The sequence below is a fragment of the Monodon monoceros genome, unplaced genomic scaffold, assembly GCF_005190385.1.
Source record: "Monodon monoceros isolate NGI ecotype Baffin Bay Population unplaced genomic scaffold, NGI_Narwhal_1 Super_Scaffold_13, whole genome shotgun sequence".
In the NCBI taxonomy this organism is placed as follows: domain Eukaryota; kingdom Metazoa; phylum Chordata; class Mammalia; order Artiodactyla; family Monodontidae; genus Monodon; species Monodon monoceros.
In genome coordinates this window covers 50065800-50085419 of record NW_021703769.1, presented here as the reverse complement: position 1 = coordinate 50085419, position 19620 = coordinate 50065800, and the positions used below count along the sequence as shown (strand labels likewise).

At 60.8% G+C, this 19620-nt stretch overlaps 1 protein-coding gene across 3 annotated transcripts in view; it reads left to right on the top strand.

The window, feature by feature from the left end:
* PKD1 (polycystin 1, transient receptor potential channel interacting) overlaps positions 1–19620 on the top strand; it is a 47486-nt gene that overhangs the window by 23311 nt on the left and 4555 nt on the right. For 2 of the 3 annotated variants that reach the window (XM_029219626.1, XM_029219628.1), the window contains exons 13-36: positions 136–311; positions 537–670; positions 1328–4947; positions 5174–5323; positions 6813–6956; positions 7045–7324; positions 7396–7609; positions 7693–7864; positions 8184–8336; positions 9077–9221; positions 9429–10049; positions 10318–10474; positions 10650–10902; positions 11006–11201; positions 13031–13201; positions 13282–13425; positions 13525–13735; positions 13834–13960; positions 15066–15313; positions 15524–15708; positions 15799–15892; positions 18783–18895; positions 18973–19175; positions 19251–19445. In XM_029219626.1, the coding sequence (XP_029075459.1) occupies positions 136–311; positions 537–670; positions 1328–4947; positions 5174–5323; positions 6813–6956; positions 7045–7324; positions 7396–7609; positions 7693–7864; positions 8184–8336; positions 9077–9221; positions 9429–10049; positions 10318–10474; positions 10650–10902; positions 11006–11201; positions 13031–13201; positions 13282–13425; positions 13525–13735; positions 13834–13960; positions 15066–15313; positions 15524–15708; positions 15799–15892; positions 18783–18895; positions 18973–19175; positions 19251–19445 (8106 nt within the window). The remainder of the gene's footprint in view (positions 1–135; positions 312–536; positions 671–1327; positions 4948–5173; positions 5324–6812; positions 6957–7044; positions 7325–7395; positions 7610–7692; positions 7865–8183; positions 8337–9076; positions 9222–9428; positions 10050–10317; positions 10475–10649; positions 10903–11005; positions 11202–13030; positions 13202–13281; positions 13426–13524; positions 13736–13833; positions 13961–15065; positions 15314–15523; positions 15709–15798; positions 15893–18782; positions 18896–18972; positions 19176–19250; positions 19446–19620) is intronic. The other variant, XM_029219627.1, reaches the window with a different exon arrangement.

Below are 19620 nucleotides of genomic sequence, written 5' to 3'. Positions count from 1 at the left end.
GCTGCTCACCTGTGCCTTCTGCTCTGCTTTGCTCCCGAGGACCCCGTGGCAGCTGTGGGTGAGTGCGGGGAGGGGCTCTGTCCATGCTGCCCTGTGGCCGGCTGGTGGCCTGCTCACTGCCGCCTGTCCCCACAGCTGACGGCCTCCAACCACGTGAGCAACGTCACCGTGAACTACAACGTCACCGTCGAGCGGATGCACAGGATGCGGGGCCTGCGGGTGTCTGCGGTGCCGCCCGTGCTGCCCCCCAATGCCACGCTGGCGCTGGCGGCTGATGTGCTGGTGGACTCGGCCATGGAGGTGGCCTTTCTGTGAGTGTGCTGGGCCCTGGGTGGGGCCCCAGCCTCCACCTCCTCATCTGTCAGGACGTGCTGGGTACATAGGACATTGGGAGCGGCTGGGGGGCTGCAGCAGGGCGGGTGGTACCCTGAAAGGAGGTGCAAGGAAAGGGGCTACAGCCGGGCCCTCCCCCCCCCCCCCTCCCTCCCCACCCCTCCCTCCTAGCCTGCTCACTTGCCTGCTCGCTGCCCTGGCAGGTGGACCTTTGGGGATGGGGAGCAGCTGATCGGCCAGTTCAAGCCTCCATACAACGAGTCCTTCCAGGTCCCAGACCCCACAGTGGCCCAGGTGCTGGTGGAGCACAACATCACACATACCTACACTGTCCCAGGTAAGGGGCAGGCCTGCTGCCCTGCCAGCCTCCAGCTTGGGTGAGCCCTGCCCCGGGGACAGCCCCTCCCTGGGGGACAGCCCCCCTTGGTCCTGCCTCCCGGGATCCAGCCTGGGCTGTTGGCGCAGGGCCCTCACTGGGGTGAAGAAGGGATGTCCAGGGCTGAGGGGTGGACTAGGCCTCTGAGACCCATGATTCAAGTCTGCCGGCCAGAAACCGGACCCTTCTATCCCCTCCTGACTCCTTCCCTGAGCCTTTTTTGGGGGAGAAGGGAAGGTTCCTTTTAGTCAGTTTTGAAATTCCAGAAGCCTCACACACAGAAATGCAGAGTAAACAGTGGTGCCCCTATGATCCCAGCCCTGTTCCTGTGATCTCAGCCCTGCACCTATGCCTGCCCTGTCACCCCAAGGGCAGTCGTACCTGGAGATGGTTGCTCTTCATCTTTCTGCCTCAGCCCTGCGACTTGCCCTGTGCTGAGAGCACCCGGGCCTGGGTCCAAGGGCGTTCTCTGTTCACGTTATAACTGGGGCCCTGCTTTGCGCCTCACCCCCACCCCAGGCCCCTGCCCACAGCACGGGGTTAGGAGGGGTTCTGCTGAGTAGGTGGTGGCGGCGGCCCCGGCCCTGTCCCCGTCCCCATTCTGGGCCTGTCTGCCAGGTGAATACAACCTGACCCTGCTCGTGTCCAGTACCTTCGAGAACCTGACGCAGCAGGTGCCTGTGAGTGTGCGCGCCACCCTGCCTGCCGTGGCCGTGGCTGCGGGCAGCCGGGTCCTGGTGGCTGGCTGGCCTGTCACCTTCTTCCCGCACCCGCTTCCCTCGCCTGGAGGTGTCCTGTACACGTGGGATTTTGGGGATGGCTCCCCAGATGTAATACAGCCCCAGCCAGAGGTCAACCACACGTTCGCCTCGAGGGGCGCATACCACATCCGACTGGAGGTCAACAACACGGTGAGTAGTACAGTGGCGAGCATCAGCGTCCGTGTCTTCGAGGAGCTCCGTGGCCTGACCGTGAGCCTGAGCCCAGCCGTGGAGCAGGGTGCACCCGTGGTGGTCAGCGCCACCCTGGATTCGGGCGACAACGTCACATGGACTTTCGACATGGGGGATGGCACAGTGCTCATGGGCCCTGAGGCCACAGTAGAGCACGTGTACCTGCGGGCGCAGAACTGCACAGTGACCGTGGGCGCGTCCAGCCCCACTGGAAACCTGGCCCGGAGCCTGCCCATACAGGTCTTCGTCCTGGAGGTGCTGTGGATCGACCCTACAGCCTGCATCCCCACCCAGCCCCACGCCCAGCTCACAGCCCACGTCACTGGGAACCCTACCAACTACATCTTCGACTGGACCTTCGGGGATGGCTCGTCCAACACAACCGTCCGGGGGGACCCGACAGTGATGCACAATTTCACACGTAGCGGTACATTCCCCCTGGCGCTGGTCCTGTCGAGCCACGTGAATAAGGCGCATTACTTCAGCAGCATCTGCGTGGAGCCCGAGGTGGGCAACATCACCATGTGGCCCGAGAGGCAGTTCGTGCGGGTCGGGGACGCAGCCCGGCTAGTTGCCTGTGCCTGGCCCCCATTCCCCTACCGCTACACCTGGGACTTTGGCACTGAGGATGCCGCTGCCCGCGTCGGGGGCCCCGAGGCCACATTCACCTACTGGGACTCAGGTTCCTACCTGGTGACCGTCACCGTGTCCAACAACATCTCAGCTGCCAACGACTCGGCACTCGTGGAGGTGCAGGAGCCTGTGGATCTCACAGGCATCAGGGTCAATGGCTCCCATGTGCTGGAGCTGCAGCAGCCCTACCTGTTCTCTGCTGTGGGACGCGGGCACCCCGCCACCTACCTGTGGGAGCTGGGGGATGGCGGGCGGCTCCAGGGCCCTGCGGTCACCCACGCCTACAGCAGCACGGGCTGCTTCCCCGTCAGGGTGTCTGGCTGGAACGAGGTGAGCCGTGGGGAGGCCCAGCTGAATGTCACCGTGCAGCAGCGTGTGCGGGGGCTCAGCGTCAACGCCAGCCGCACGGTGGTACCCCTGAACGGCAGCGTGAGCTTCAGCACCTCCCTGGAGGCGGGCAGTGACGTGCATTACTCCTGGGTCCTCTGTGACCGCTGCACGCCCATCCCTGGGGGCCCCACCATCTCCTACACCTTCCGGTCTGTTGGCACCTTCAACATCATTGTCACGGCTGAGAATGAGGTGGGCGCCGCCCAGGACAACATCTTCGTCTATGTCCTGCAGCACATCGAGGGGCTGCAGGTGGCGGGCGGCGGCAGTAGCTGCTGCTTCCCCACCAACCGCACGCTGCAGCTGCAGGCCGCAGTCAGGGATGGTACCAACATCTCCTACAGCTGGACCGCTCAGCGGGACAGTGGCCTGGCCCTGGCTGGCAGCGGCAAAACCTTCTCACTCACCGTGCTCGAGGCTGGCACCTACCACGTCCAGCTGCGGGCCACCAACATGCTGGGCAGCGCCTCGGCCAACCGCACCGTGAACTTTGTGGAGCCTGTGGGGTGGCTGGCCGCCACCGCCTCCCCGAACCCGGTGGCTGTCAATGCAAGTGTCGCCCTCCGCGCTGAGCTGGCTGGTGGCAGTGGCGTCACTTACACCTGGTCCCTGGAGGAAGGGCTGGGCTGGGAGACCCCAGAGCCATCCACCACCCACACCTTTCCCAGCCCCGGCCTGCACCTAGTCACAGTCATGGCCAAGAACCAACTGGGCTCAGCCAACGCCAGCATTGAGGTGGCTGTGCAGGTGCCTGTCAGTGGCCTCAGCATCAGGGCTGGTGAACTGGACTGCAGCTTTGTGGTGGCCAGTTCCACCGTGCCTTTCTGGGGGCAGCTGGCCTCGGGCACCAACGTGAGCTGGTGCTGGGCCGTGCCAGGTGGCAGCAGGCATGGCCAACACATCGCCGTGGTCCTCCCCGACGCCGGCACCTTTTCCATTCAGCTCAACGCCTCCAACGCAGTCAGCTGGGTCGTGGCCACACACAACCTCACGGTGGAGGAGCCCATCGTGGGCCTGGTGCTATGGGCCAGCAGGAAGGTGGTGGAGCCCGGGCAGCTGGTTCACTTTCAGATCCTGCTGGCTGCAGGCTCGGCCGTCAGCTTCCACCTACAGGTCAGTGGGGCTGGCCTCGAGGTGCTCCCCGGGCCCCACTTCTCCCGCAGCTTCCCCCGGCTCGGGGACTACACGGTGAGCATCCAGGCCGAGAACCACGTAAGCCGGGTGCAGGCGCAGGTGCGTGTCTCAGTGCTGGAGGCCGTGGGTGGGCTCCAGGTGCCCGACTGCTGCGAGCCGGCCATCGCCACGGGCGCCGAGAGGAACTTCACGGCCCGGGTGCAGCGGGGTTCCCGTGTTGCCTACGCGTGGTACTTCTCGCTGCAGAAGGTTCAGGGAGACTCACTGGTCATCCTGTCGGGTCGCGACGTCACCTATACTCCCGTGGCCGCAGGGCTGCTGGAGATCCACGTGCGAGCCTTCAATGAGCTGGGCGGCGTAAACCACACGCTCATGATTGATGTCCAGGACGTCATTCAGCACGTGGCGCTGCGCAGCGGCCGCTGCTTCACCAACCGCTCGGCCCGCTTCGAGGCTGCCACGAGCCCCAGCCCCCGGCGTGTGGCCTATCACTGGGACTTTGGGGACGGGGCCCTGGCAGAGGACACGGAGGTTCCCTGGGTGGCTCACTCCTACCTGCAGCCTGGGGACTACCGTGTGGAGGTGAACGCCTCCAACCTGGTGAGCTTCTTTGTGGCGCAGACCACGGTCACCGTCCACGTGCTGGCCTGCAGGGAGCCCGAGGTGGATGTGGCCCTGCCCCCACAGGTACTTATGCGGCGCTCCCAGCGCAACTACCTGGAGGCCCACGTCGACCTGCGTGACTGCGTCACGTACCAGACTGAGTACCGCTGGGAGGTGTACCGTGCCACCAGCTGCCAGCGGCCTGGGCGCATGGCCCAGGTGACCCTGCCCAGTGTGGATGTGAGCCGGCCCCAGCTGGTGGTGCCACGGATGGTGCTGCCTGTGGGCCACTACTGCTTTGTGTTCGTGGTGTCGTTTGGGGACACACCGCTGGCACGGAGCATCCAGGCCAATGTGACAGTGGCCCCTGAGCGCCTGGTGCCCATTGTCGAGGGTGGCTCCTACCGTGTGTGGTCGGACTCTCAGGACCTGGTGCTGGATGGGAGCAAGTCCTATGACCCCAACCTGGAGGACGGTGACCAGACGCCACTCAGCTTCCACTGGGCCTGCGTGGCCTCGACGCAGGTCAGTCACATGGCGGGGCAATTGTTCTCCTAATCCCCCTTAGGTCGTTTGTGTGGATGAGGCTGGCAGGCTCTTGGGTCTGCTTGATATGTTTGAGTGCCTGGTGGGCTCGATCCCAGCAGGGGGAGGGGTCTTCCCAGCCGTCCCCGGGCCAGGATCTAATTGGAGGCAGGCCTAGGATCTCAACCCGTGCGCACCCCCTCCCTGGCCCCGTTACGGACTGCAGAGTGAGACTGGCGGGTGTGCGCTGAACTTCGGGCCCCGTGGGAGCAGCGTGGTCACCATCCCCCGGGAGCGTCTGCAAGCCGGTGTGGAGTATACCTTCAACCTGACCGTATGGAAGGCAGGCCGCAAGGAGGAGGTCACCAACCAGACGGTGGGTGCTGCCCTGGCCCAGCCCTGGGTGGAGCTACCGGCCTCCAGGGTGGGGGGGACTGCCAGAGAGGTTGAGTGCACAGGGCCCCTGCCTGCACATAGTACCGAGTACCCTTTTTTTTTTTTTAATTATCTTTGGCTGCGTTGGGTCTTTGTTGCCGCGTGTGGGCTTTCTCTAGTTGCGGTGAGTGGGAGCTACTCTTTGTTGGGGTGTGCAGGCTTCTCATTGTGGTGGCTTCTCTTGTTGTGGAGCATGGGCTCTAGACATGTGGACTTCAGTAGTTGTGGCACACGGGCTCAGTAGTTGTGGCTCACGGGCTCTAGAGCACAGGCTCAGTAGTTGTGGCACATGGGCTTAGCTGCTCCGCGGCATGTGGGATCTTCCCGGGCCAGGGCCCGAACCCGTGTCCCCTGCATTGGCAGGCAGATTCTTAACTACTGTGCCACCAGGGAAGTCCCCGAGCATCCATTTTTCAGGTTTTTTTTTGGTTTTTTGGTTTTTTGTTTTAGTACTTCTAGAAGCTATTGCTTTTAAGTCATTATTACCCTTGGTGTTAATTCTACTTAACAAGATGTTCCTCTGGCATTGCTTTCTTCCAAAAAGGCCATAGCTGTGCACAAAGCTTAGAGGCACAGCACAGGCCCTAGTGGTTTGTGAGAAATTCACTGTCCGCGCAGCACTGAAGGCCACCAGCGAGGAGACACGTCCCTTCCCCAGAGCATGGTGTCCCCTCCCTGAATGAGGAGGGCCTGTTCTTGCCTGTGTGTGGAGCACGCTCTCTCTCCCTCCCTAAGCTGCCAGGCAGTCAGGACCACGTATGCTTGGCCCCATGGCACCACTCCTGCTGCTGTAACAGGAGTGGGTGCATCAGGCCCTGCTGGTGCCTGGGATGGGGTGTCCATCCCCCGTGCCAGGTTTCTGCCTGGAGTGGCTGTTTGGGGCTGTCTGGTGTGGGCCCCGCCCCCAGTGCAGAGAGCAGTGGGAGGCTCAGACGGGGCTGCGCTGAGCTGAGCTATGCTTGTCCCCATGCGGACACTAGTCCATCTGTACCTTCACGCCTCTGTTTATCCGTTTGTAGCTGAGCACCTGTTGAGTGCCTGCTGTGTGCCAGGCCCAAGACCGGCCCGGGGTGCTGCAGAAAATAAGCCCATCATGGTCTGCACTTCATTAAATTTCCTCCTCCCCCTATCCTCCCCCCCGTCCCTCGCCAATCCTAGGAGTCACAAAACGATACAAACATCCTGGGTGAGGGCTGAGCTCATGGCCCCACAGAACCTGGGCTTCGGGCTGACTTAGGAGTTGGCTGGGTCTGAGAGGAGCTTCTGCAGGTGGGAGAATGGCAGGGGCAGGGGCCCTGCTCTTCCATGGGTTTTGCTACCACCCACCACACAGGGCAGACTCAAGGGTCTGGGCCTCAGGAGCAGAGCCCCAATCCGGAGGCTCCTGGCCAGGGTGGGCATGCCTCTCTCTAATCCTGCCCGGCCTCCAGGTGCTGATCCGGAGTGGCCGGGTACCCATCGTGTCCTTGGAGTGTGTGTCCTGCAAGGCGCAGGCGGTGTACGCGGTGAGCCGCAGCTCCTACGTGTACCTGGAGGGCCGCTGTGACAACTGCGGTGGGGGCTCCGAGCACGGGGTGAGCAGGGGGCCCCGGGTGGGGACCAAAGTTGGTGGGCCTGGGGGAGACCCGCCCCTGAGCACCTGTGATCTGGGTGCCCTCTCAGCGCTGGGCCGCGCGCAGCTTTAGCAATGAGACACTGGTGCTGGATGAGACAACCACGTCCACGGGCAGTGCGGGCATGCGGCTGGTGGTGCGGCGCGGTGTGCTACGGGACGGCGAGGGCTACACATTCACGCTCACGGTGCTGGGCCGCTTGGGCCAGGAGCAGGGCTGCGCCTCCATCCATCTTGCCCCGAACCGCCCTCCACTGGGGGGCTCCTGCCGCCTCTTCCCGCTCGAGGCCGTGCGCGCCCTCACCACCAAGGTGCACTTCGAGTGTGTGGGTGAGTACGGCCCACAGGCCCTGGTGATGGGGGGCACATTGGGACCCCGCTGATGCCCTGGGGTCCCACAGGCTGGCAGGACGAGGAGGACGTGGGTGCTCCACTGGTGTATGCCCTGCTGCTACGGCGCTGTCACCAGGGCCACTGCGAGGAGTTCTGTGTCTACAAGGGCAGCCTCTCCACCTATGGGGCTGTGCTGCCACCTGGCTTTGCGCCCCACTTTGTGGTGGGCCTGGCTGTGGTTGTGCAGGACCAGCTGGGTGCCGCCGTGGTCGCCCTCAACAGGTGAGCCTGTGCCCGTGGAACAGGGCCTGGCTGGGGGTGGGAGGGGGACCCGCCACCTGTTCATCCACAGCCTCTGCCCACAGGTCTCTGGCCATCACCCTGCCAGAGCCCCCCGGAGAGTCCCCCGATGGCCCCCCAGATCTCACGCCCTGGCTGTACAGCCTCACAGAGAGCACGCTGCCTGGGCTGCTGCGCCAGGCCGACCCCCAGCACGTCATCGAGTACTCGCTGGCCCTCGTCGCTGTGCTCAATGAGGTCAGTGCAGCTGAGGAGCCCCTCCTGCGCTGGCCTCTGTGCTGGGGGTGGCCCAGACCCCCTCTCCTTACCAGGGCCTCGGCTCCACTCCTGCTCCCAGCAGCACCCACTTGCGGGGCCCTCCCCAGTGCCAGGCTGCCTCCTCCTCTCCTCGTGCCCATAGCCCCCATGTGGGGTCCTGGGGAATACCCCTTTTGCCCTTGACACAGGGCTCGAGTCGCCGCTGGTGTTAGGCAGCAGCCGAGATGCCTGCCCTTGGTCAGCCTGCACTGTAGGTGGGGCTGCCCATCTCCTGCTGACGGCTCCCCTGTGCCTGCAGTACGAGCAGGCCCTGGCCATGGTGGCAGAGCCAGACCCCAGGCGGCAGCTGCGCGCCCAGATACGCAAGAACGTCACTGAGACCCTGGTCTCCCTGCGGGTCAACACCGTGGACGACATCCAGCAGGTTGCAGCCGCCCTAGCCCAGTGCACGGTAGGACGAGACACAGGCCCTGCGGCAGCCCTGGGCCCCCAACCCTGACGACCTGAGAGCTCCTTTCCTAGCCAAGTCTGTGTGGCCACGTGCCCGTTCTCAGCTGTCCCAGCATGAGCCACGGGTGCCCCCCAGGGTGACCCTGCAGGGGTCCAGGGCACAAGGCCCAGGTGTGGGGAGGGGCGAGGCTGTTTTGTACTCTCGCCTGTGAGCCTGTGGTTACACCTGACTCCGCCACCCTCGCCTAGGACTCAGCAGCCGGGCTGGGCTGGGCTCTGTCTTGACGGCGGGGCGGGGGGACTGTGCTCAGGGTGGCAGGGGATTGCTGCCGAGGCCTTGTGGAGGAGAAGGGAGGGGAAGGTTTTCTGGGTGGGGGTTGCCCTGTCTGCGACATGGCTTACTTGGCTGTGTGTGTGGCCGGGGTGGCCATTGGGGCCACATTACCTTGAACTCTGCCTGTGTGTGGGGAAGAGCCACTGAAGGGCTCCTGGCAGAGATGCCCATGGGTGTAGCCGTGTTTGGCATGGATTTTCCAGCTACAACATGAAAGGTGGTTTGGAACAGCTCCACGGAGGTGGGGAGGCCGCTGTCACAGAGGCTGCTCCAGGATCACAGCGAGCATGGCGGAGCCAAGCTGGGCTGAGGGGCAGAAATGGGGGGAGCTGCTGCTGAGTGGCCCCTACCTGGCCTGGGTCAGCCGGGCTGGAGTGGGGCTGGACATGGTGATGGGCTCCCTGCAGGTGTCTAGCTGGGAATTCGTGTGCCGCTCGTGCCTGAAGAAGACACTGCACAAGCTAGAGAGCATGATGCGCATCCTGCAGGCTGAGACCGCTGCGGGCACTGGGACGCCCACTGCCATTGCCGACAGCATCCTCAACATCACAGGTGTGGGTTCCTGCTGCTCCCCGGACCTTCCCCCACCTTTCCCCCACCTCTACCCCCCTTCCAATCTCTGCCCCCCACCAGACCTCTCCCCCCAACCTCTCTGTCACCTCTCCCCCCACCAGACCTCTCCCCAAACCGGACCTCTCCCCCCAACCTTTCCCCATGATCCCTCTCCCCACTTCTCTGCCTAATCTCTCCTATCCGTAGGTGACCTCATCCACCTGGCCAGCTCGGACGTGCAGGGCCCACAGCCCTCGGAGCTGGGGGCAGAGCCGCCGTCACTACTGGTGGCGTCCAGGGCCTACCAGCTCTCATCGGCCCTCATGGGTATCCTCATGCGCTCCCGTGTGCTCAACGAGGAGCCCCTGACCCTGGCGGGTGAAGAGATCATGGCACAGGGCAAGCGCTCGGATCCACTGAGTCTGCTGTGCCAGGGCGACGCCTCGGGCCCCGGCTGCCACTTCTCCATCCCCACAGCCTTCAGCGGGGCCCTGTCCAACCTCAGTGATGTGGTGCAACTCATCCTCCTCGTCGACTCCAACCCCTTCCCCTTTGGCTACATCAGCAACTACACTGTCTCCACCAAGGTGGCGTCCATGGCTTTCCAGACACAGGCCGGCACCCAGATCCCCATTGGGCAGCTGGCCTCAGAGCGCGCCATCACTGTGAAGGTGCCCAACAACTCAGACCAGGCTGCCCTGGGTCACCGCATCCCTGCTGGCTCCGCCATCGTCCAGCCCCAGGCCTCAGTCAGTGTCGTGGTCACCCCCGAGAACAGCAACCCTGAGGCTGGGCTTCACCTGCAGCTTACTTTCATGGTGCTGAACGGTGCGTGGCATAGCGGGGCCCTCGGTGGGCGGCCTCCTCTTCCTTCCTGTGGCCCAGCCTGTGTGGGGCAGTGGGGTGGCCAGGTGAACAGGTGTTTCTCGCGGGCACCCCCACCTCGTGGGCTTCGGTAAAGTCTGTCTCCTGCTTCATGGAGCCCTGGGTGCCTGGCTGGAGGACAGCAGGGTGGCTGGGGAGGGCTTCTGGGGTTGTCCCCTGGGGTGTGTGAGCTGCCCGAGCAGGGGTCTGAGCCTGCACATGCCACCCACAGAGCACTACCTGCCGGAGGAGCCTGAGCCCTACCTGGCTGCCTACCTGCACGCTATGCCCTGGCCCAACGAGCACAACTGCTCCGCCAGCAGGAGGATCAGCCTGGAGGTCCTGGCAGGCGACGACCACAGGCCTTACACCTTCTTCATCGCCCCGGGGTGAGCACGTCCTGCCCTGGACCTGGGAGCAGTGGGACTTGTTGGCGGGGTGGGGCTGGTCTCTGAGGGTAGGTGGACATGGTCGGATCCGTACGTGCCAGGGCCCAGGGGCTCCCCGTGGGGTTTGGGGAGCGGGCCAGGCCAGGTCTGGCCATGACACCCCCAATTCTCCCAGGACCAGAGATCTGGGCGCGAGCTACTACCTGAACCTGACCAGCCACTTCCGATGGTCAGCACTGGAGGTGTCTGTGGGTCTGTACACATCCCTCTGCCAGTACTTCAGCGAGAAGGAGATGGCATGGCGGACGGAGGGCCTCATGCCCCTAGAGGAGACCTCGCCCAGCCAGGCTGTCTGCCTCACCCGCCACCTCACCGCCTTCGGTGCCAGTCTCTTTGTGCCTCCCAGCCACGTCCACTTCATCTTCCCCGTGAGTGGTGCTGCATCCTTGGACTTCTGGGGAGCCCCAGCTCCGCCCTGAGCAGGCGAGGGCTGGGCTGCGCCCCTGGGGCCTGATATCTCTGTCTCCCTAGGAGCCAGCCTCAAGCGTGAACTACATCGTCCTGCTGACGTGCACTGTGTGCCTGGTGACCTACGCGGTCACGGCTGTGATCCTGCGTAAGCTGGACCAGCTGGACGTCAGCCGGGTCCGCGTCATCCCGTTCTGCGGGAAGGGGGGTCGCTTCAAGTATGAGATCCTGGTCAAGACCGGCTGGGGCCGGGGCTCAGGTGAGGGGGGCTGCCTTCCTGATGGGGACTCTTGTAATAGAGGGGTGGCTTCCAGCAGGGGTTTGGGTCACCATGGCTGTGCCAAGCAGCAGCTCGTTCATCTGCACCTGTGGGCATGCAGTGGGCTCGTAGTCCCTGTGGGCAGCCGCTGACGTGCGCAGCCGGGTGGAACAGCCTGACGATTGGTGTGGGAAATGATTATTAAATGGTAATAAATCGTCCTGGTGAAAAGATTGTTTTCAAGACATCAAAAGCTCTTGAATTTTGGTTAAAAATGTGGAAAGAAACATGATGATGTGGAGTTAGTACAGTGTAACATAAAGCGTTAGACGCTGAGAACTAAAGTGCCTTATTTCTTTGTGGGAAACTTACCAAGAGTAGTTTGAGCAGCACTTGCCTTCTCATCTGTAATTGCCACCCGAGGGGGCATCTTTGTGCCTCGGCCAGCGGACACTTTGCTGCCGACCTCTTGTTGTGCTCTCCTCACTGTGAAGTACCTCTGAGAGTTCTTTCCACGTGAAGTTTTTGCCGGCATCCATTGCTATGTGACATCTTCATCCTTTTTGTCTCAACTATTGCTCTCACTTATGTTGGTGAGTTTGCTGTCAGCGACGGCCTCTCCAGAGCCCCTGGGGCAGTGGCAGCGACAGTGGCCCCGTGGTCGGCTGTTTCTTCAGTTGTGTGTTTGCCTTTGATGCAAATTTCGCTTCCTTGGTACCATTTTTCATTTCTATGCTGTGCTTTCATCTTTGTCACCTGGTTCTCTCTTTTGTCTTTTTAATTTTTTTTGGCTGCGTTGGGTCTTCGTTGCTGCTTGCGCAGGCTTTCTCTAGCTGAGGTGAGTGGGGGTCTACTCTTCATTGCGGTGCGTGGGCTTCTTTCTCACTGTGGTGGCTTCTCTTGTGGAGCATGGGCTCTAGGTGTGCAGGCTTCAGTAGTTGCAGCACGCGGGCTCAGTAGTTGTGGCTTGCAGGCTCTAGAGCGTAGGCTCAGTAGTTGTGGCACACGAGCTTAGTTGCTCCATGGTATGTGGGATCTTCCCGGTCCAGGGCTCAAACCCGTGTCCTCTGCATTGGCAGGCAGATTCTTAACCACTGCGCCACCAAGGAAGTCCCTCTCTTTTATTTATTTATTTTATTTATTTTTATTTATTTATTTTGTTTGTTTGTTTGTTTCATGGTACGCGGGCCTCTCACTGTTGTGGCCTCTCCCGTTGCGGAGCACAGGCTCTGGACGCGCAGGCTTAGCGGCTATGGCTCACGGGCCCAGCCGCTCCACGGCATGTGGGATCTTCCCGGACCGGGGCACAAACCCGTGTCCCCAGCATCGGCAGGCGGACTTTCAACCACTGCGCCACCAGGGAAGCCCCTTATTTTTAAATTTTTTTTTGGTCCTCTGTGTTGATGAACCACTTTTATAAAACGTCGTGTAGGTTTATCACTGGGGACATGGGGCAACACTGCTGTGCACTTGGTGGTCCGTGTGGGGACTGAGAGGTGTATGGTGACTGGTCACCAGCAGCCTCTGGGAGAGGTGATGTCACCCATCAGGACATGCATCTCTTGTGTAGCGGACTGAAGGCTGGCAGCCACCTTCACGTTCCATGCTGTTACTCGCAGTTAAGGCACCACCACAACTGGCATTTGAATTGTGTCACTGGGGGCCGTTCATTTAATGGTTTGAGGTGACTGAGATCCATTTGTATCAGAGCCGCAGGGTGGGGGCTGCCTGTGCCTGTCGAAGGAAGGTTGTCAGGGCAGACTCGCCCGGGGTCAATGTCTGGTGGGCGGCAAGCCCAGAGTCCTGCCCCCTGTTCTTCCATCCTTCAGGGACCACAGCTCATGTGGGCATCATGCTGTACGGGGCGGACAGCCGCAGCGGCCACCGGCACCTGGATGGGGACGGAGCCTTCCACCGCAACAGCCTGGACATCTTCCAGATCGCCACCCCACACAGCCTGGGCAGCGTGTGGAAGATCCGCGTGTGGCATGACAACAAAGGTCTGGGGGCCCCGCTGCTGCTGCCCCCACCCCCCTGCTGCCCCACCCAGCCCTGACCACCCTGCCCCTCCCCTCCGCAGGGCTGAGCCCTGCCTGGTTCCTGCAGCACATCATCGTCAGGGACCTGCAGAACGCCCGCAGCACCTTCTTCCTGGTCAACGACTGGCTGTCAGTGGAGACGGAGGCCAACGGGGGCCTGGTGGAGAAGGAGGTGCTGGCGGCAAGTAAGGCCCTGCCCCGGTGGCGGCGGGGCCATGGGGTGGGGGTGGGGGGCTGGGGCGCCTGGCCCTGGGATCTCCTGAAGCCCTCCTGTCCCCGCCCAGGTGATGTGGCCCTGCAGCGGTTCCAGCGCCTCCTGGTGGCCGAACTGCAGCGCGGCTTCTTTGACAAACATGTCTGGCTCTCCATGTGGGACCGGCCACCTCGGAGCCGCTTTACACGTGTCCAGCGAGCCACGTGCTGCGTCCTCCTCATCTGCCTCTTCCTGGGTGCCAATGCCGTGTGGTACGGTGCTGTGGGAGATGCTACCTACAGGTGGGTGCTGTGGGGGTCGGCACGCCCTCTCTCTGCCCAACCCCCAACCCCTCCTGCCCCACCCCCCAAGCCGGCCCGTCTCTCCTCTCCTGCCACAGTGTGAGGCCCGCGTCCAGTCTGATCCCACTGAGCATCGACACCATCGCCGTCGGCCTGGTGTCCAGCCTGGTTGTCTACCCCGTCTACCTGGCCATCCTGTTCCTCTTCCGGATGTCCCGGAGCAAGGTGGGCGGGGCTCCTGGAGCATGGGCACGGCTGCCCCTGCCAAGGGCTGTGCTGTTCAGTGTGGCAGCCAGAGAGGGGTCAGGAGCCAGGGGAGAGATGCAGGGTGTCAGAATCAGGAGTGAACAGGGGTCACTGCTGACACCACTGAAGCAAACAGGACTGGCTGGGGAACTGGCTGATGCCCATGTCTCATAAGAAAGGGTCATACACCATGACAAGTGGCATTTCCCCCAGGAACCCAGAATGGACATCATTAGCTGTATGTGGCTGTGTTTTTTTGGGGGGGCAGGGTTTTTTTTCTGTTTTTTTTTTAAATTTTTGGCCATGCCATGGGGCATGCAGGATCTTAGTTCCCCGAATAGGGATCGAACCCACGCCCTCTGCAGTGGAAGCACGGAGTCCTAACCAGTAGACTGCCAGGGAATTTCCCATATGTGGCTGTTTTTATATATATGTGTGTGTGTGTGTATATATTTTTTTTATATATATATATATATTTTTTTTTTTATTTTATTTATTTTTTTTTGGCTGCATTGGGTCTTCATTGCTGCGTGCAGGCTTTCTCTAGTTGCGGCGAGTGGGGGCTACTCTTCGTTTTGGTCCACGGGCTTCTCATTGCAGTGGCTTCTCTTGTTGCGGAGCATGGGCTCTAGGCACACAAGCTTCAGTAGTTGTGGCACGCGGGCTTAGTAGTTGTGGCTCACGGGCTCTAGAGCACAGGCTCAGTAGTTGTGGCACACGGGCTTAGTTGCTCTGCGGCATGTGGGATCTTCCCGGACCAGGGATCGAACCTGTGTCCCCTGCATTGGCAGGCAGATTCTTAACCACTGTGCCACCAGGGAAGTCCCTGGCTGTTTATATTTAAGTTGATTAAAATTAGATGAAATTAAAACTTCAGCTTCTCCATTACACCAGCCACACTTCAGGTGTTCTGTATTGGCATGTGGCAAGTAGTTCCTGTGATGGACAGTGTAGGTGTAGAATGTGTGCATCTAGAACATTCTCCAGGAGAGCACTGCTCTAGACTCTGCCTGCCAGGAGCGAGCATGCCTCCCCACAGCAGGGGCCCAAGCTGCCTCCCACTGACCGCCTGCCTCTCCTGCAGGTGGCCGGGGGCCCGAGCCCCACACCAGCAGGGCCGCAGGCGCTGGACATGGACAGCTGCCTGGACTCATCTGTGCTGGACAGCTCCGTACTTGCCTTCCCAGGACTCGGCGCTGAGGTGCGGGCTCCCCAGGGCCTGCCCGGATGGGGTCGTGTTCTGGGCAGCCTGGAATCAGGTTTCCTCTGTGCTTCTCAACAGGCCTTTGCTGGACAAATGAAACATGACTTATTTGTGGAGGATTCTAAAAGGTGGGGGTCTCTAGAGGAAACGTGAGCCATTTCTCCTATAGGTCAGCTGCGCCTCGCATGTGCCGCGTCACGTGTCCTCGTCCGTGTGTTGTGGGGCTGTCCCGGGAATGTTTGCTCAGCAGCACCTCATGTCCATGTGTGACGGGACTTGGGTTGGGTATGTGTGCAGACGCGTCCTCCGGGCTCCCCTTGCTGACCTGTCGCCTGCAGCCTGGTGTGCTGGCCATCCAGCGAAGGCACCCTCAGTTGGCCAGACTTGCTGAGTGACCCGTCCGTCATGGGCAGCACCCTGCAGCGGCTGGCCCGGGGCCGGACGGGCCGCACGCCGGGCCCAGAGGATGACAGTCTCTCCCTGGTCAGCCCCTCCTCACCTGCCAAATACTTCTCAGCTTCAGGTGGGTGAGCAGGGGTGGGGAGGGTGGTGTCCCCCAGCTCCCCCCAGGAGGAGGGAAGGCTCCAGGGCTGACACATTTTGCTCCCTCCAGATGAAGACCTGATCCAGCAGATCCTGGCTGAAGGGGCTGGCAGCCTGGCCCCCACCCAGGACACTCAAGGAGAAACAGACTTGCTCGCTGGCCTGTGAGTGCCCAGCTCCTGGGGGTGGGGGGCAGCAGGGAGCCCAGCCAAGTAACCCTGCTCCCTGTCTGGGCCTGCACTCGTGCTGTCCAGCCAGTGTGGAGCTGGGGCGAAGTTGTTAGGCCTCAGAGTCCCTCATCTGTTGAAAGACCTCGTGGGGTCACCAGGGCCCAGCCAGTGTTCCCTTTAGGGTGGCAGGAGGGAGGGATGTTTGAGTAACAAAAGGCCACCAGTGTGAGGGTGGCAGAACCTGCCATGATGCGGGGTCGTTGCAGCCTTTTAAATAGCTAATGTTTTTCCTTTCGACACTATTTCAATTTCATGGTTTTTCTTTTCTTTTTTTTTGGCCGCACGGTAGGGTTTAGTTCTCTGACCAGGGATTGAACCTGGGCCCTGGCAGTGAAAGTGCCGAGTCCTAACCACTGGACCGCCAGGGAATTCCCTTCAGTTTTATGTTTTTAAGAATGTCTCAACTTCTTGGCTGGTTTCCAGTTTAATAACAAAGATTCACATAGAATTACCTCATACCTCTTTTCTCATCTGTACCTATTTTAATATCCGTATTTCCATTCCTTCTAACTATTCTAATTTTCAAGCAACCAAAAATTACTGAGATATACGAACTTTCCCAGAACACAGAGTAAAAGGTAAAGCGTCTCAATTTGTTTAATGAAGACAGATAACAATGCCATGATGATTTTAATGAAGGAATTGCCAATCAATTTGGAAACCTATGCTATGAGGAAGCCCTGGTAGTAATTAGCAGCTGACCACCCCACCATCTCCAGCCCAGAGCCCTCCCTGACACCCAGGTCCAGACATCCACCTGCCAGTAAGCAACTTCTCCACATGAGTGTCCAGGGCAGCACAGACTCGCACAGCAACACGAGATGTCTCAGGAAAGGGCAGGTGCACTCTTGGACTGACCAAGACAAAACTCTTGGATTCATTCTTGACTCCTCTCTTTTCAAGTACTTCCTCACACGAGCCTTTAACAGATTCTGTCTGCTACTTTCCAGATTCGGAATCTGACCTTCTCTCCACCTGCCCTTGCACCTGCCATCCAAACATCATCCTCTGCCTGGACCATTCCAGGGCTGACTCAGCAGAGTCCTGTTCCTTCCTTACAGCTCACCTTCCTTCTCCCTGCAGCAGACCCTGCCACTGCCCTCCTGGGGTGGGGAGGGGGGCACATTGGTATGGGCTGTTGGTGGGAGGCCTCAGCTCTTCGCCATCTGGACCTCAGCACTAGGCTGCTTGAGCATCCTCACAACATGGCGACCAAAGTGAGTGGTCCAGGAGAACAAGGTGGAAGCCATAGTGTCCTTTGTGGCCCAGCCCCTTATTCACACACAGTCATTTCCACAGTATCCTTTTGGTTAGGAGGAAAGCATCACTGGGGCCATCCCGCAGGTGACCTGCTGCAACTGGGCACAGTCCTCACAATGCTCCCCCAACCACACCTGATCTGGCCCCACCCCCTCCCTGTCCCTCTCTTGCCACCTCCGTCACCCACTTCCTTTGGCTGTGGCTTCCGTTGCTCTTCTGTCCTCATCTTTTATATTTGCTGCTCCCTCTGCCTGGAGGGTTCTTCCCAAGACAGGAGCCTCACCTTCTACTTCCTTCAGGTCTCCTCTCAGATACATCCTGATCAGAGCCTTCCTTCCTGCCCCGTGTAAATAATGTAAAAGGCACGGGAATGTGGGCACGTGCTCGTGCAGGGCAGAAACAGGCCTCTGTCTCCGTGTCCTCCCCTGCTTCGCTTATGGTTTCTGTCTGCTTCCCCCACCAGCACGTGCACATGACATGCACATGGACTGTGCTCGTCTCTCAGTGCGTAGAGCAGGGCCTGGCATCTAGTTAGGGGACGTCATGCTGGTTGTGACCGAAGGAATCAGTGAACCCAATCAGACATAGCCTTTGCTCTCCTGCAGCTTAGAGTCAAATGTCAAACTCTATGTATTCTAGCTGAACCACTGATCCCGATACGACTTGTTTCTATCTGCATGTAAAATGTAAACACATAGAGAAAAAGGACTAGAAATAACTATTAACACTACTCTTCCTTGCATGATGGAAATCTATTTTCTACAAATAGTTTATGCTACTTTTATAATCAGAAAAATCCATTTCAAGAGAAAAGTGTGTCCTGTATATTCATGTCTGTTCTCTCTGTACTGTCCCACCTCCAGAAGCCATAATGCCTTTTATTCCCTGGGAGACGCACAAAACCAGAAAGGTTTGCCGCCACTCAGCGGCAGGCGTGTCTGGAGGCCCATTCTCTTCAGGGCACAGCGGTGCAGACCCGCTGCTAAGTGTGTGCACTTTGTCCCCAGTTCATGGCTGTCACCATCTTGCTTCCCTCTTTCTTTCTCCCCCTTCTCTCCTCTCTGCTCTGGCTCCTGTAGCTGCCCTCTCTCTGTAGCAGCTCTGGAGCCCGGAAGGTCAGGTCTGGTGGCACCGGGAGAGACAGGCAGCTCGGCATGTGAAAGACACATGTACGTTTCCTTGTCCAGAAGCCGGTCTTGGGTTTCGCGTGCAGGGAGGCCTGGTTTGCTGGCACAGAGATCAGGCTGGCGGACCAGGCTGGAGGCCGGATGGTGGCACTGTGGGGGGCGATGGCTGCTGGAGCGGTGGCAGGACGGAGGGGCAACAGGTCACAGTGATGTGAGGCGAGGACCGGGTCCCGGAGGAGGTGACCTGGCCCCTCCCCAGAGTGACCAGTGGTGTTCTGGCCTTCAGCACCATCTCCACCTGGCTTGGGGCAGTGTCCTCTCTCTCCATGGACCAGGGGAAGGGAATGCACGGGCCCAGAGAGGTGGGCTGGCCGCGCCTTGGGTGGCGTGTGGGCCGACAGGTGAGTGCTGGCTGCTCCCCTCTGCCTGTGCCTCAGGTGCAGTGCCCCTGGTGAGAGGAATCAGACGCTGATGCTGCCAGGGGAGAGGGGGCTGCCCAGCCCAAGCCTGATGTGGGAGCAGCCCCAGCCGGCAGAGCTGTCCAGGACAGGTGCGCTCCCGAATCCCCAGGTTGGCCCTCCCCACCCCTTCCTCTGTGCTGCTGGTGACCTGTGTCTGCCTCCCCAGGGCTGGTGGAGGGTCTGCGGAAACGACTGCTGCCGGCCTGGTGTGCGCCCCTGGCCCACGGGCTCAGCCTGCTCCTGGTGGCCGTGGCCGTGGGGGTGTCAGGGTGGGTCGGCGCTGGCTTCCCCCCCAGCGTGTCTGTCATGTGGCTCCTCTCAAGCAGCTCCAGCTTCCTGGCTTCGTTCCTCTGCTGGGAGCCACTCAAGGTAAGTGGGATGCAGGGGGACCAGGCTGCCAGCCTCTGGCACCCACGGGCCCCTCTGATGCTAGCCCTGGTCCAGGTCCTGCTGGAAGCTCTGTATTTCTCACTGGTGGCCAAGCGGCTGCACCCTGATGAGGATGATACGCTGGTGGAAAGCCCGGCCGTGACGCCCGTGAGCGAGCGTGTGCCCCGCGTGCGGCCGCCCCATGGCTTTGCGCTCTTCCTGGCAAAGGAGGAAGCCCGAAAGGTCAAGAGGCTGCACAGGATGCTGAGGGTGAGCTCAGGCCACGCAGCCAGCGCCTGCCCTCCCTCTCTGGCCTCCTGGCCAGGGCAGCATCTTCCAGGAGGTCCTGCCTTTCTCAAAAGTCTCACCTGCACCCTCTTTCTGACCACCAAAGGCCCTTTAGCAGGTGGTGTAGGGCTCTGCAGCCCCCGCCCCAACTCCCTCC